Raw genomic sequence first — 15,481 nt, forward strand, 5'->3', positions numbered from 1 at the left:
AAGAGATGACATTCTTCTGCCCAGTTTCCAGGACTCTTTGGGGAACTCATGACTGTTAAAAGTGATATAGCGGTGCTTTAAGTGTATGGTGCCCCCAATCCCACCCCGGGAATGCTGGAGCCTCAGCAGCTGCCCAAAGGATCTGACCTCTGTGGACACTGGCCCCAGCAACCCTATCCCTTATTACGAAAGTATGATGCTATCAGTCAAAAAATGCAATGCAGGGCTGTGTGGACTAGATGACTCTTTGGCTCTTCCACCTGCACAGTTCTTTGGTTCCTATTTCGGATAAGCTGCATACCTTGCTGCGATCTGGAAACCTGCAAACTTCCACTTCTAAAATCACAGCAATGTCTCAATAAGCAGCGATACCCTTTTGCATATCGGGCTGCAACCCTATGCTCTCGTTTCCCAGATTGACAAGGAAAATGGAAAAGCAGCTGCGACTCGTCCCTGCTGCAGCCCAGCGCGACCCCTTCGGAAACTACAGCTTCCATCAGCCCCTTCTCCCGCCAGTTGGGAGAGGCAGCCGTTCCTCCCTGCTCCCCCTTCCCCTTAACCCAGCCCAGCTCGGCCCACCCGAGCGCGCCGCCACTTCCCCCTTCTTCTCGCTGCCTTCGGAAGCAACGGCGCCGGGCGCGCCGTCTCCCTGTGCGCGGGGCTTATTGGGAATTGTAGTCCGCGATGTCCACTCGGGCACTTCTCGGGAGAACGGCCGGGGACTACATTTCCCACTTACCTGAGCCGGAGGAAAACGGAGGTTTCTCGCCTGACTCTGCGGTGGCTGCGGCCTTGCGTTGAGGGAGGGAGAAGGGAAGGGGTGGGGGGCGGCCAGGCCCCGGCTGAGGCCCGGAGCTGGCGGGGGAGCAGCAGCCACAGCAGAGGCGGATCGGGGGGGCTATGGACCCCGCCGAGGCGGTGGTGCAGGAGAAGGCCCTCAAGTTCATGGTGAGGAGGGAAAGGACGGGGAGAGGATGGGGGGATGCGGTGGCGGGGGGGAGTTGGTGATGACTGTTGCTGGTTGCTGTAGTAGGAAGAGAAGGGGGATGGCGGGCGCCGGGGGGGGGGGCAGGAATAATCGGAAAGGGAAGCTCTATGGCGAAAGGGAGAGCGGAAGCTGTGGTGTATATGGAACCCGCTGGCAACCCCAGAATATCTGCGAAATGGGTTTAGGTAACTGGGAGGACCAGGGAAGGCATACATTTTGAGAGCTGAGGATTCTGCGGGATGTATGGGGAGGAAAGAGGAGCAGGCGAGTCATACCTTTGCTTTTCGGGGTGGGTCTTTTGGTGTGTGTGTTTGTTTGTTTTTGAGGTGTGAGCTTCTGTTATGTGGGGTTGATTTCGAAAGAGAGAGGATGCCTTTTAAAAAAAAAAACAAACCCGAGGGATTAGGGTATGCGGCTGAATTTTTGAGGAGAGGAAAGGCTTGGGGACACACTTAAGGAACGCTGAAGGGAAGGCCTGTATAGAGGGACTGATGGAAAAGATGGAGGGTTTAGGAAAGCTGGACCAGATTGGTTTTTTTTTTTTTTTTTTTGTTTCTTTTTAAAGGGATGGTGGTAGGTGGGCACCTAGGTGATCTTAAAGAGGCCTGGAGTAGGCTTAGTGTTTTGGTTTCAAAGGCGGACTTTGCTAGCAAGGTTAGGTATGTTGGGTCACTTTTGAAGAATGCAGGTCTTCTCACAAAAGTATGCAGTAAGCTGGGAGTTAGTGGGAAGGGTCCTGAAGAATTCATTTTCCAAAGTGAATTATTACATGGAGGCTTCCATTAGTAAATGGAGTGCCAGAGGGTTTGAAACATTACATTGCAGTAAAGGTGGGGCCTGTTTATGGGAGGGATTTCAAACTAACTCTGTTTCTACTATACAGTTGAAAGGTGACCAAGCATTACCCATTTAGGCCTCGTAGGTTTATATTAAGATCAGGTGACTGCTTATTATTTTATAGTGGTTTAATCTTGTCAGATATACAAGGGAGTTTATGACTTCTATATAGAATAAGTGCATCATGGTGTCATCTGATAGCAAAGGCAAGAATGAAGGCTCCCCCCCCCCCCAGCTCTACAGGGGTCAGGGGGCCTTTCTAGAGACCATCTATCCTTTTCAGCCTCTGAAGAGCAGCACAAGGATTAGGAAGGAAACACAAAGTTATCAAACTAATACTTATCTAGACTAGAATTTTACCATATTGCCTAGATACTACAGTTTGGAATGCCAAGTCAGGAAAGATTCCAGCTAAGCTGTTTTTGAACTTAAATGTGCAAGAGTATTGTCATAGTGTACACAAAAAAGACGTGGGGCTGTTAGTCTAGCACACATAGAATCATAGAACTGTAACTGGAGAGGGGCCACATAGGTCACCTAGTCCAGCTCCCTGCAATGCTGGATTCTTTTGCCCAACATGGGGCTTGAACCCATGACCCATAGTCTCATGTAAAAGCTTTGTGTTGCAAATGCCAACACATGCTGCTTTAGGCAGCTTTGACCCTTAAGAGACAAACCAAGGTGGTGGCTGACATCATCTTGCATGATGCATTTCATAAGGCTTTGTAGTGGTCTCATACATCTGTCCAAAGCAGAACCCCCAGATAGTAGAGAACTCATCTCTTCAGTTGAATGACTGCTTGGCTCCACGCAGGCAACACATGAAGACCCATTTTTCATAGCACTTTAAGTAGGCATGTTGAAGGCAAGGCATGGAATATTGGTTTTTTCCATCCTAGATATGCCAAGAAACATTTCCCCCTCACATCCATTATTTTTTGAAATTCTTCATTCCTCTTGGGGGACAATGAAGTCAGCATATGCTCAGAGGTACTCAGCCCTAGGGTCAATAATGTTTATTTACAAAAGATGGCACAGCTCATAAGTGCCCACTGAGTATTGCTTTTGCTGTGGGAAGGAGGGACCTCCATGCAATCTGGCTTAGGGTGCTGTAAAATGTCTGGGAGGAATTGGATTGTTTTGAAAAACAATACTTTCTGCAATTCGCAAAATTCTCTCAGTTCTTCAATTGTTCTAAAAGTAAAGCTTTAATTGCTTGATTATTATTTGACAATAATTGATAACCAGTGGCTAATCTATTTAATAGTTATTCATTTACTAAAGAATATTATCTACAGCTACCATTTGGTACTTGACATAAGAAGCATTTGGTTGCTCACCATACAGAATATCTTGATTCACAACATACTGCCATTGCAGTTTTGTGCCATCAACTGCTACACATGACTTGCTTTACCTCTGGAACAGTATTTTTGTGATTGGATTTATAGGGGACTATGATGCGGTTTCTTGTCATCTGGTTGCACTCTTGGTCTTTTTTTAACATCTACTTTCAATAATAATTAGAAAAAGTACTTCTTATTCAGCTGGCTGGAGAGCAGGCAACAAAGGGTTAACACCAACAGAAAGCAGGGGTAGCAAAACCTGAATGCTCATCTGTAGGAGAGAACCTTCTCAGTTTCAGGTCTGTGGTGGTTCTGCCTTTGAAAAGAGAGAAGGGTCTCTCTGCTATTCCCAAGTTACAGCTGGGATCACAGCCAATTCCTTCCCCCTCCCCTTCCCTCAAAGCAGCAGTATTTCCCCTCTCTCCTTCACCCTAGTGCCCCACTCAAATCATACAGAACAGGCTTCCCCTGCTGGATGTCTCTGAACACAAGAGGTGGTTTTTGGGGACCCTGATTCTTCCTATCCTTCATTAATGGGGAAGAAATTCTCCAACAATTTTTCATTTGGTGGAACAACGAATCAGTGGCTATGGATGTTGTGACTATCTCTGCCAATCACTCAGAGTGAGCAGATGTGGGAGGGGATAATAGATTCTTCCAACTCTGAGACCAGCTCCTCTTTTTGGCTCACATTCTTGTTCATAATCCATGGGATGTGGACGGAGCAGGTGCAGATGGTGACCTACTCATGAGCATTGCCACAAGTCAGTCCCCAATTGGGACCCCAAGTTGGTGTGATCTAGCTGGAACAGGGATGCTCCCATTGTTTCCCCTTGCCCTGTCAGACTCCAGTTCTAACATGTTGCCCCAGGGCATTCTCTCACAGTCTCTTAAGGCTCTGGGAACTGGTGTGCTTTGGGTTTCCTTTGGGTGGATGGATAATCCCCTTCCAGCTTTTCCCTCTTACTTTAGACCTGATGATACCCTTCCTGTATGTCAGCTTCTTTTAAGAAAGAGGGTGGTGGATGAGTTACCCCATTACTCTCTACTTTCTTGCCTGTTAAACAGAAGGGGGCCTTGAATTTCATCTGTGTTGGCCCATAAATTGGACATGGCCTTGACAGTATTTTTAGAACACTGAAATGGAGAACAGTCTCCAGATTCAGCTAGAAGAGAATAGCTGTAGTGAGATGAAGAGTTATGCTTAGTTCAGCCTTCATTTTACTTTCCTCTTAAGCGCAGCTGACTTTGCTGAAGAGTAACTACACCCATTCAAGCAAATGCTTAATACCAACTTCATTGGCTCTGAGTAGTAATAAAAAATGTCTCCTAACCTCCTCAAGCAGGGTTATTGTTTTTGTTTGTTACTATGTTGTGTATTTTTGTGTTTTTATATTGTAAACCGCCCTGCGAAGGACAGTATAAATAGCATTTAGTAAATTTAAAATTTAAAAAATAATAAATAACATTTGAAGTAACTGACCATGTTTGCTAAAGCCTGGATATTATAGATTAATGACTTCTGTAATGCAGAAATCTGCATTCAGCAGCATCATAGAATTTGATTAACCCTGCATTTATTTATTTAATTAAATATGTAGTGAAGCTTTGGTGACACTTGAGTAGTATTTTATTTATTTATTTATATTTATTTCAAAGCATTTCTAAACCACTTGATATTTAAAAACCTCTTAAGCAACATACAAGATTGCAACATAAAAACAATAAAACAGTGTCATAAAAATGGAGATGCAAACATAAATAGTATTATAAAAACAGGTAAAATAGAATTTCATTAATAACATGGTATAATTTTATGAGCCAGGGAAAGCTTGGGCAAAAGATATGCTGCCTTTCAAAAGGTAGTAAACATTATTTATTCATTTATTATATATGTTTCTGCTCCAGTAAAGGAGCACATAAAGTGACTTAAAGGCAAAATAAAATTTGATACAATGATCCTCTAATTTGAAGGGGTGGGAAGGTATATGTGGTAGAACGTGTTCTTAGGAGTGTTAGACAATCAAAGATATGCACTGGCCTGGCAGACTATTAAAAAACCCAATGTTTTCATGTTTACTCAGAAGTAAGTCTTACTGTGATTAGCAGTGCTTATATCTAGGTATGTCTTTAAAGGATTGGAGTTTAAAAGTAATAATCAGTGCTGGAGGCAGGTGCAGGTGAACTAAAATTGCTGTTAAATGCTTATTTTGGTCCTTACTCCATTAAGAGGCAAGCCATAGAATTCTGCATTGACTGAAGATTCTAGGCATTTTTTTAAGGCAGTTTCATGCAAAGTGTGTTTGCCTAATCCTGTTGGGAAATACCAATACAGTACTGTATGTTAATAATAGCTACAAGGTGAGTTCAAGAGTCCTTTGCCAGCCAAAGTGAACAAAGGCAGTCCTAGCCACTGCTTTCATTTGAGAATCCAGACACAACAGTGAAGGGTCCCGAAACTCCCCCAATTCAGAGGTCTGCAAACCATAATAATGTAAGAAGCGTTCTGCCAGATCATACTGAAGACCTGTTTATCCAGCATGCCGTTTCCTACTGTGGCCAACAGATTCCTTTGAAAAACTCTGAAACAGAACACAAGGACCATAGCTTTCTCTCCTGCTGTTGTCCCCCAGTAATTGCTATTTGGAGGCATTCTACCTCTGATCTTGGAAGTAATACACACCTATAGTCACTGATAGCCTTATCCTTTATGAAGTTATCTATAATCAGTGTGTGGAACCTCTGGTCCTGTTGATGATATTGGGCTACAACAGTATCTTCCCTTCCCTTTCACCACCCATGCTGTGGCTAATGAGAATTGTAGACTGATAACAGTAGGAGGGCCACTGGTTTCCCCTTTCCTCATATATAAGATCAGCACCCTTTTGTCTTGTAGTGATTCACCTCCAGTTTCTTTGTCCCTCCACCAGTCAGTGACTGACTAGATCTGTAGTCCAACAACATCTGGAGGCCACCAGTTCCCATCAGCTGCAGCTAGCAGCCAAAGGCCAAGGGTAATGGGAATTGTAGTTTAACAACATCTGGAGGACACCGCATTGGCTACCCTGATCTAGATGTTGGTTTGAGGGATCACTTAAAATTGAGTTGAATTGTATATTTTTATTGTTGTAAGCCACTTTGAGACCTATTTGGTGAAAAGTTTATATCATTTTTTATAAAAAAGTTAACACAACGGGTGTATTAACTAGCTTTGCTAATTTGTAGGTTGCATAATAGATAAGATTTATACTTTTGCTTCAAATTACTGCACTTTATGAAACATTGGAAGTATTTTGCACATTGAATAGGAAAGGGATAATAGATGCCATAGGCCACTGGTCCCAAACTTCTCAGTTGTATTAGTTTCTTCTTAGGAGATTCTGTCCCATAGGAGAGAGAACAAAAGTTCTCTGATAATGTCTGAATGTCTAATAATTGTAACTTTGCTCCCTTTCATTCTATGTGTAGATCTTTGGGAGCGCTGTCTTCCACAAAATGTGTTCCGTTCCAGCCTTTCATAAGACTATTACTGTTCTGCAGAACGTTCTGAAAACATCATAGCCACAAATCTGTTGTTGTAATGGTAAAATTAAGTTCACCCTTTGGTTAATGTGTTTTTTTTGTTGTTGTTTTTTACTACAACAAATTTGTCTTTTAGATTCTGTAGCTGAGTAGTTGAAATTATGCTACAGGACTAGTCTTTAGCCTTTTCAGACCAGGGACCCATGTTTAACCCAAGCATAGATTTGGGCTCTATTTCTTAATTATTCATGATGTATATCTGCATGGTGGTAGTGCTGTTACTGCAATCCACTTTTGATCAGACCACAGGCCAGTAGTGGGTCCCGACCCACTATTTGAAGACCAGTGCACCACGGGAAATAGCGATAACCAAGGGCATTATTAGTTTGAAATCATTCCAAAGCACACTATGAAATTACTAAAACTAGCTGGAAAAAGAGTACATATTTACTCCCTGAGGATGTAGTGTTTATGCTCAATATTATGCAGAATAAACATTTTGGGTTGGTAAGAAAAGTCAGTCATAGTTTCCATTCCTATACTGCATGGTCTTTCAGCATCCTGAGTCCACTTTTTTTATACAGATGATTTCTACCCTGCTTTTTGATTGAATCAAGGCGGCTTACAATATAGATTGTAATAATACCCACACAAGCTACGCTGCTCCCCAAACAACCACAAGAAAGCTCTCTCTTGTGGTTTTCTGGTCATCAGAACTCTCCTCCTCTCTCCAGACTAACCACAAGCTGCATTCAAGGTTTATAGCTCATGGTTAATCTGAGAGAACTAAATCATGAGCCCAGGTTTGGATGACACACTAAGCCAAACCATGGTGCAGCAGCCAGAATGACTGGGGAGGAGCAAAATGGCTTTGCGCTCCTTTCTGAGGGTTTGTGTGGTCACAATAAGCCATGGTTTGGGTTAGCATGACATGTGAACCAAGTCAGACTGATACTTCTTTCAGGGGAAATTGAATAAGGGAGAATAAGTGTTGTGTGTGTACCAGTTGCCTAAAGCTTTGCTAGCTTTTTGCATCTCCAAACAATGGATGCTTATCAATATAGAAAAGCTGCCGCCGCCAAAATGTAGGCTGTAAACCAAGTCTGTTGCTTGCATGGTGTATACTACTGTTATATTGGAATCAAATGTTCTGTTTGAAGTCTTTAATTTAGGAAATCCACAAAACCCAAGATGATTCTTTAAATTAGTTTTGGATTATGTTGCAACCATTTGCAAGCATACAATGGATGAGTTTAATAAGCAATGTATGTATTTGACTAAACTACTAAAATTGCAGATACAGTCCTTAAAAACACAATAGAATAGCCTTGGCTGGGACTTTGATTAAATATCATCTAAACTACACTACATATGCCTGCATCAAAAAGAAGGCTTCCCCCCACCCAAAGTAGCTTCAAATGGTTCTGTTAAATGTAGGAATGTTCTGATGATTATCTTTTTAATTAAAATGAGAAATCTTTGTTTAAAGTGGCATTCTTTTTTTTACGGCCTCTTACAGTCTCTGTAACAATCATTTCTTAAGTCTGAACGTTTTTAATTCCAGGAATCCATTTATATAAAACTATGTTTAGACTTAATTAAAGAACAATTTCTTACAAAGCTTGTAAATAGCCAGGAAAAAGGGGGACAGAGAATAAAACTGACATTCACACTTAACAAACTGATTCTTACAAGGTATGTAATATGCTATAAAAATACAATAAAGCCCCTTTTATAAGAGTTCATATTTTCTGATCCTTGTTTTCAAAGGTATTTAAGAAAGATATCAAGGTTCTGTGAAGCAACATCTGTTTTCATGAATGGACTAGCAACCACTTCAGCTTAATCTAATTACCAGTGCATGGAGTTAAACCTTATTAGTATAGAGTTCTAATTAAATACCTTTGCAACTCATTTCTAACCCCTTTTTTCCTTGTGGTACTTTTAATTTGGCATTTTTGAATATTCTGCATTTTTGCCCAAAGAGTTATGGTGTGGGTAGTGAATGAGAAGACATTAACTCTGTGCCATCCCTTCATTCCTCACCCAAAGCACTTAAATCTTATAGAGGGGAAATCCCCAACTCTTCAGGAACTTAAATTTCAGGAGATTTAAACCCTGGTGATCTAAACAGAGTTTAGCTGGATTATTATTTTATTTTCATTATTAAATTATCCGTTTCCTTTACCAGCTCATGGACAGCATCTTTATAGCCACTGTTGCAGAGTATTTCTCTCCCCGCACCCCACCCCATGTCGAAGACGTGGAGTCTCCTTTCAGGGACTTGGCTAGTGCAAATTATGAAATGTGCCATGTTCTCTTGCTCCCACTTTCTTCAAAACAGAGAGCTTTCTCATTGCATTGCTGAAAATACTGACACTGCAGCTTGAGTTGATGACCTGATCTTTAGTAAGTCAGCTTGATAGACTGACATGGTGCTCCTATAGACATGTGTATCTGTGAGTGCAGAGATTAGCATTTAAAAATGTAACTTGCATTTGTGTGATGGAAGTGAGGTAAGTCCATCCTGTAGTGCTGCCTGTCAGTTACTACAGGGTTTTGGTTCTGATGCCTCCCTTGGTAGTTGTAACACTTTTGTTGTTGTTTAGTCGTTTAGTCGTGTCCGACTCTTCGTGACCCCATGGACCAGAGAACGCCAGGCACCTCTGTCCTCCACTGCCTCCCGCAGTTTGTTCAAACTCATGCTGGTAACCTCGAAAACACTATCGTAACACTTTGCTGTGAGCCAAAATAGATTTGTCTCTCTGTAGACAACATCTGGCTTGTCTCTTTTTCATTTTTAAAAAAACCATTTTTTGAGGAATATTATTTTACATTCTCAGAACAAGGAAGTCTTTTTACTTTGTTGTTTTACTTCTAATGGGAATTCCAGATTTTTTTAAAAATTTGTTATTCACCCCAAGCTTTTGGGAAAGAGTGGGCCGTAAATATAAATTTTAACAGTTGGGTTTGAATAAACATCACACTCTATCACTACTTGTTTTGCAAATATCTAATGAGCATATGCTGCTCTGTATTCAATAACTGAACATTTGTTCTTTTGAAAGGCAACGTTAACCGCCACCTCAATCCATATCCCTGTATTTCTTTCAAAGGAGGGAGCTGTTTAGCACGTGTGCAAGGACCAGCTCTCTTTATTGCAGTGGAAGGGAAATTCTTTGGGGTCAAAGAACTTCACACATGATGAATCAGTGTTCCTTTCAAGAGATGTGCACGTTGTACCAATGGATATCATTGTGTGTTAGGCTTTTTTGAAAAAAGAGAGAAAGAGAAATAAATATTTTGTGAATTTGGTACATAAATGAATGATTTGAGTCTTCATGATGTGACTCGATTCTTTAGTTGCTTTAGGGGTGCGCAAATGGACTCAGTTCTTTAGTTGCTTTAGGGGGGCAATGCAAGGAGAGTGCAGGGTTCAAGTTAACAGCATTTTGTTTTAGCTTTTTGCTTTGTTTGCTTCATTAAATATATGCAATTAGTAAAAGCAAATGGTAAATTTGCTAACGCATCATTGAAGTATTTAGCTTCATGGACTTAGAAAAGTGGAATTTGGTGCTCCATGCCCTCTCTCCTAGCATATCTACTGTAGGCACTGGGAAGAATAGGTTGACCTTAATATTTGCTTTCCACTAAATCGCCGCCTTGCAGCAGTTATTTTCTACTGAATAAAAAGTTTAATTTCACGCCCTGATTAGTGCTAGTATATGCAGGTGGATATTTATTTTAAGTGGCTAAACTGGTCTTCCTTGGCAAATTGCTCACCAACCAGTAGAACTATAATTCCTCATGAGTAGTTAGTGCTAAATTATAGTTCTTGGTAGTGGAATAAATCAAAACAATACTAGCTGCTAAGTTTTTTACTAGATAGGAGTTATGGGAAGATAGAGATGAGAAAGGCACAGTGCAAGATTCAGATGTAATGCTAAACCATGGTTTAGCACTATGATGAATAAGCCTAACTGCCTCCGGGATCACACATTCTCCCGCTCCCCTTTCATCTTCATACATGTTCAGAAGCTTTTGCTTCAATTTCTAGTTTACTGTAATTTGCCATTTTGTCTGGACTGGGAACTGTGGTCATCATCACCAACTGTGGCTTGTTTTGAAACAGCCGTAAGTAAAGGTAAAGGTAAAGGTACCCCTGCCCATAGGGGCCAGTCTTGCCAGACTCTGGGGTTGTGCGCCCATCTCACTCAAGAGGCCAGGGGCCAGCGCTGTCCGGAGACACTTCCGGGTCACGTGGCCAGCGTGACATCACTGCTCTGGCGAGCCAGAGCTGCACACGGAAACGCCGTTTACCTTCCCGCTAGAAAGCGGTCCCTATTTATCTACTTGCACCCGGAGGTGCTTTCGAACTGCTAGGTTGGCAGGCACTGGGACTGAGCAACGGGAGCGCACCCCGCCGCGGGGATTCGAACCGCCGACCTTTCGATCGGCAAGCCCTAGGCGCTGAGGCATTTACCCACAGCGCCACCCGCGTCCCATTGAAACAGCCATAGTTAATATTAAATCATGACTCCCAGTTTGGATGAAATGGGAAGCCATGGTTAACTAAAAGCAAAAGCCTCTTTGCAACAAGCTTTTGTTGAAGGCAACTCATTCAAATATATTTCTTGCTGTGAATGTTTCTGAACATTTCAGGCTTTGATAAAGCAAGGAAGGATTGTGGTGCAGTGGTAAAAGGTCCTAGGTTCAATCGTCAGCATTTCCAGATAGGGCTGGGGGAGATTTCTGTCTGAAACTCTGGAGAGCTGCTGCCAGTCTGTGTAGACAGTACTGAGTTAGATGGACTAATGGTCTGACTTGATGTAAGCTTAAAGGAATGTAGGCACTGCACCTGCTTTGTAGACAGCGAAAATGAAGTATTGATAGGTGCCAATATTTCCACAGATGCATCTGGTAAATTGGTAGTGGGAGCATTATTGTATTTGCTTTTCTAACATTCTTCTGTTCCTTTAACTATGTTTTGGTTAATTTTACAATTGGCTACCCACCTGTTATAGCACATTTTATCATTAAACAAAATTAATTTTAAAAATGGTCTGGAGCTGTCTGCTTTTAATGGGATCTGAGTTTCTTTAGTCCTATAATCTGCCTCATGAGGCTTGTCTGTCTTCTAGGAAGTGCAGCATTGCATCATTAAAATATCACCCCCTGCTGAGAGCAACATCAGTCCTATTCACTAAATGGAAATGCTGAAGCAGTGACAAGTGTTTCTAAAAACTGTATTAAAAATTCATTTATTCTTAGCTAAGCATTTAGCTAAGAATAAATGAATTTTGCCAAATAGGGGATTGCAATAAATTACAGGGTTCTTGTTGTTAACAAAATGCATCTGTCCAAAGGACTACATAAAAATAATAAATATTCTGCCATCCCAGCAGTAGTTCTGTGGTGCCAAAAGGGAGCTGCAGTTTTGATTTCTATTGTTTCAGAATTGAGTGGCTTGAAGCATAGAGGCTGCGTAGGAATATGCTTATGCCCTCACAGAATTATGTGATCAAACTCACATTGCCATGCTAACTTGGCATTGTTCACCTAAAAGCAAGAAGCTTATCATAATCTGTAGCCTCCTGACTCTCATCTGAAAGGAATAACACTGGAGGGTTAGTGCCAGCCACAGTTTTGTGTGTGTATGTCTCATGCCAGTTTTGGCCCATAATTTTCCCAGCTGGCTTTATTTATCCTTTCTTACAAGATTGGAGAGGCAGATATTTAAGAACCTTTCTTGCACAGAAAGCCCTCTTCTTGCTTGCTACTTAATTAGCACTTGTTTATGACACAGCCTCTGATTTGATTTTTAAAACAAATTGCACAGTAAAGAAGCTGATATTTAAACTGTATGGTAACCATGGCTCCAGCTGTGATTCAAATATTGTAAGCCTTCGGGGGTTGTATTAGGCTTAGAAAATAGGAACTGAGGTCTGTAATTTAATGTCTGTCTTTTAAAGACCGCGTTTTTATATTTATTTTTTAGGGGGGAAACAAATGCATTCCATAGAATTTAAAATATTGACTCATTCTGAGAAAACAGCCTTTTCAGACCTCACTAGAGACTGCTAGATCCATTAAGTTAAAAATGGAAGAAGGGGTAAAGGAAGGTAATAAAACAAAAAGTCAGTTAAAGATTGCAGGGAAAAGATGGCCAGTTTGAAATCAGAACGAGCTAATGACTTTAGTACATCGTGGGAGGGAGACTGTTGAGAAGGCAGCCCTAGAAGTAGGCTACATATTAAATACAGTGTTTGGGTTGCTGCAGCACATTACAGAATTGGAATTTGGCAGGTGTTAGGCTGGGTAATACACTGCATGATGGGGTGGGGAGGGTTCCCATGGGATCATGCTTGTAAAACTTGTATAGAATGGTTGCATCTTGTAGCAAATTCCATAACTGTGAACTGTATGAAGAAGTACTTCCACACATGCAGTGGGATTTCTCCTTCCTCTCCTTCCTCCTGCAGCCCTCCATATGCTCCTGAAAGCTGCTCCAGAGGGGATCTCAACCCTCCATAACAGAGGGTTTGCTGAGGGTAGAGAAGGTGAAATTCTGTTGTGAGAATGCAAGTCTGTACCAGCAAGTCTGGACAGCATCAGCTACAATACTGATCCTTTTTTAAACTGTTTAGCTTCATTAGTTGACTCTTGGTTCTGCTATTATGAGAGGTGCCTATCCACTTTCTATGCATAATTTTATATACCTCTGTCATGCATTTTTTTTTTAAAGAGCTCCAAATATCATAACTTTTCTTCACAAGAGAGTTGGTATGGCCCCTGGATATTTTAGGCTACCCTTTTAAAACCTCTTTTCCAGGTCTGCAACATCCTTTTTGATGTGTGGTGACCAGAACTATACACAGTGTTCCAAATGTGGTTACACCATAGATTGGTATAACTGCATTTTGTCGTTGGCCATTTCATTTTCAATCCCTTTTCCAATGATCCCTAACATAGAATGCACCTTTTTTCACAGCCGCTGGGTCGACATGTTCATCAAGTTATCTGCTAAGTCCCGGCGCTCTCTTTCCTGGTCTGTTGCTGCCAGTTCAGACCACATTAGTGCATTTGTTTCTGAACAGCTTAATATTTTCAAAATCTCTTAAGTGCTGTACACTGTGTGCAATATAAAAACAATATTCATTAAATCAAAAACAAACTAAAAACAATGAAACAATATAAAAAGTAAGTAATACAGAGATTCAGGGGATTTGCATACATAAACCTCATGGTCAGGGAAAGCCTGAGCAAAAAGATGTGTGAAGCAACTGAGGTTGCTGCTTCACATATGGTAGAGGGAAGGGCAACCCACAGAACAGGGGCAGCAGCAGAAAATGCCCTTATTTTGGTCACCACTCTTTGATATTCTGGTAAGAGCAACAAAGGTAAACTTCCTCAGTCCCTCTCAGAAAGAAGATCATCCATTTGAGTGACCAGGGCCAATTCTGTCCCAAGTGTATATGTGAAGTTAGGGTTTTTTGTCCCACTATACATTATTTTACAGTTGCTTACACTGTGTTTGCCGTTTTAATGCCTGCTCATTCTCTGTATGTTGTGGAACATCTGGAATGTATTCAAGAATTTACAATCGATACCTATGGAGCTCTGGATAAACCTGCTAAGCCTTATTATTGCCCTACCTGAACTTATAGTGCATTTTGGAATGTGCATTTTAGGAGAAGGTGCTGCCCTGGACTCCTTCAGAATGAGCGTAGGATATAAATGTAATTAATAATAATAGTAATAGAGTCAGGTTACAGACACTTCAGGTTGCGTTTTTTCGGGTTATGGTCCGCTGAAACCTGGAAGTACCAGAACGGGTTACTTCCGGATTTCGGCATATGCACAGAAGCACCGCTGCAGGTTGTGAATGTGCATCCTGCACAGATCGCATTCACAACCCAAGCGTCCACTGTAATTAATAATAGGTGGGGGAAACTATTAAGGAAGCTTGCCTGCCTTTTCTGGTCTTCTCATTGAGAATTCTCTCACAAGCTTTCAAGGAACCCCCAGGGTTCTTCAGAACACATTTTGAACAATCACTGTTTTAAACTGATGCTCTGTGAGTTGTTGTGCTCTTCAAGTAGAATTCCCACATCAAAAAGCGGCTCTAATTGTGGTTATCCTGTTTGCATAGAGTTTTAGATCAGGCATGTCAGAAGAAAACGAAGGGGTTTGGTGCTGTATAGGCTCATATATGCATCCTTTAACAAAAAAGGCTATAAGGAACAAGCACGTAGCTGCTTGAACCCCTTACCCTTTCTAGCAGTAGGCTGTGAAGAGGTCAGATTTTCTCAGGGTAAATTTGAAGATGACATTGTATGTGTATAAATTAGTTAGGAGGGACATGGCCATCACCTAAGAAATTCTCCTTAAGTACCGTGCATACAATGATCCCCATCCATGGTATGTGAACTATTGTATTTTTCCATGTACAAGACAATTATAGATTTTTTTGCTTTAATAATTCGCTTAATTTTTTTTTGGTCAAACATTGGGGGTCATCTTATACACGGATGGTGAATGCACAGGGTTTTTTAAATTAATTAATTTTTTAATTAAAAAACCCCATACTACTTATATTCCCGTGGCTGCCGTGAAGAATCAACCCAAAAAGGCTTAATGGATGTTCTTGGGTGTCGGTGCGCCACGCTATAGCTGTATTATGTGGGTTAATTGTTCTAGAGATGTTTACCTGCGCAAAATCCTCTGTGAGTTGGGCATTCTTTATCATCTTTCTTTTCCTAAGGTTCTATTATTTATGCTATATAGA

General features: G+C 41.4%; 1 protein-coding gene and 1 long non-coding RNA gene across 14 annotated transcripts in view; both read left to right on the forward strand.

The window, feature by feature from the left end:
• The first annotated feature begins 562 nt into the window (after positions 1-562).
• The window catches only part of BTRC (beta-transducin repeat containing E3 ubiquitin protein ligase), a 122,940-nt gene continuing 108,021 nt past the window's right edge, over positions 563-15,481 (forward strand). For 4 of the 13 annotated variants that reach the window (XR_014563994.1, XM_083737970.1, XM_083737973.1 and 1 more), the window contains exon 1: positions 586-948. Coding sequence is in view for 8 of the 13 variants with exons in the window: in XM_083737970.1 (XP_083594096.1) it covers positions 901-948 (48 nt within the window). In the remaining 5 variants the exon portion in view is untranslated. Of the gene's footprint in view, positions 949-15,481 lie in introns of all 13 variants that reach the window. The other 9 variants (XM_083737964.1, XM_083737965.1, XM_083737967.1 and 6 more) reach the window with 6 other exon arrangements.
• On the forward strand, positions 9,975-13,874 carry LOC310844225. The gene is made up of 2 exons (XR_014564013.1): positions 9,975-10,831; positions 11,214-13,874. It is a non-coding gene; the product is annotated as an uncharacterized lncRNA (long non-coding RNA).

The sequence above is a fragment of the Podarcis gaigeae genome (genome assembly GCF_964106915.1).
Source record: "Podarcis gaigeae genome assembly, chromosome: 5".
Taxonomy (NCBI): domain Eukaryota; kingdom Metazoa; phylum Chordata; class Lepidosauria; order Squamata; family Lacertidae; genus Podarcis; species Podarcis gaigeae.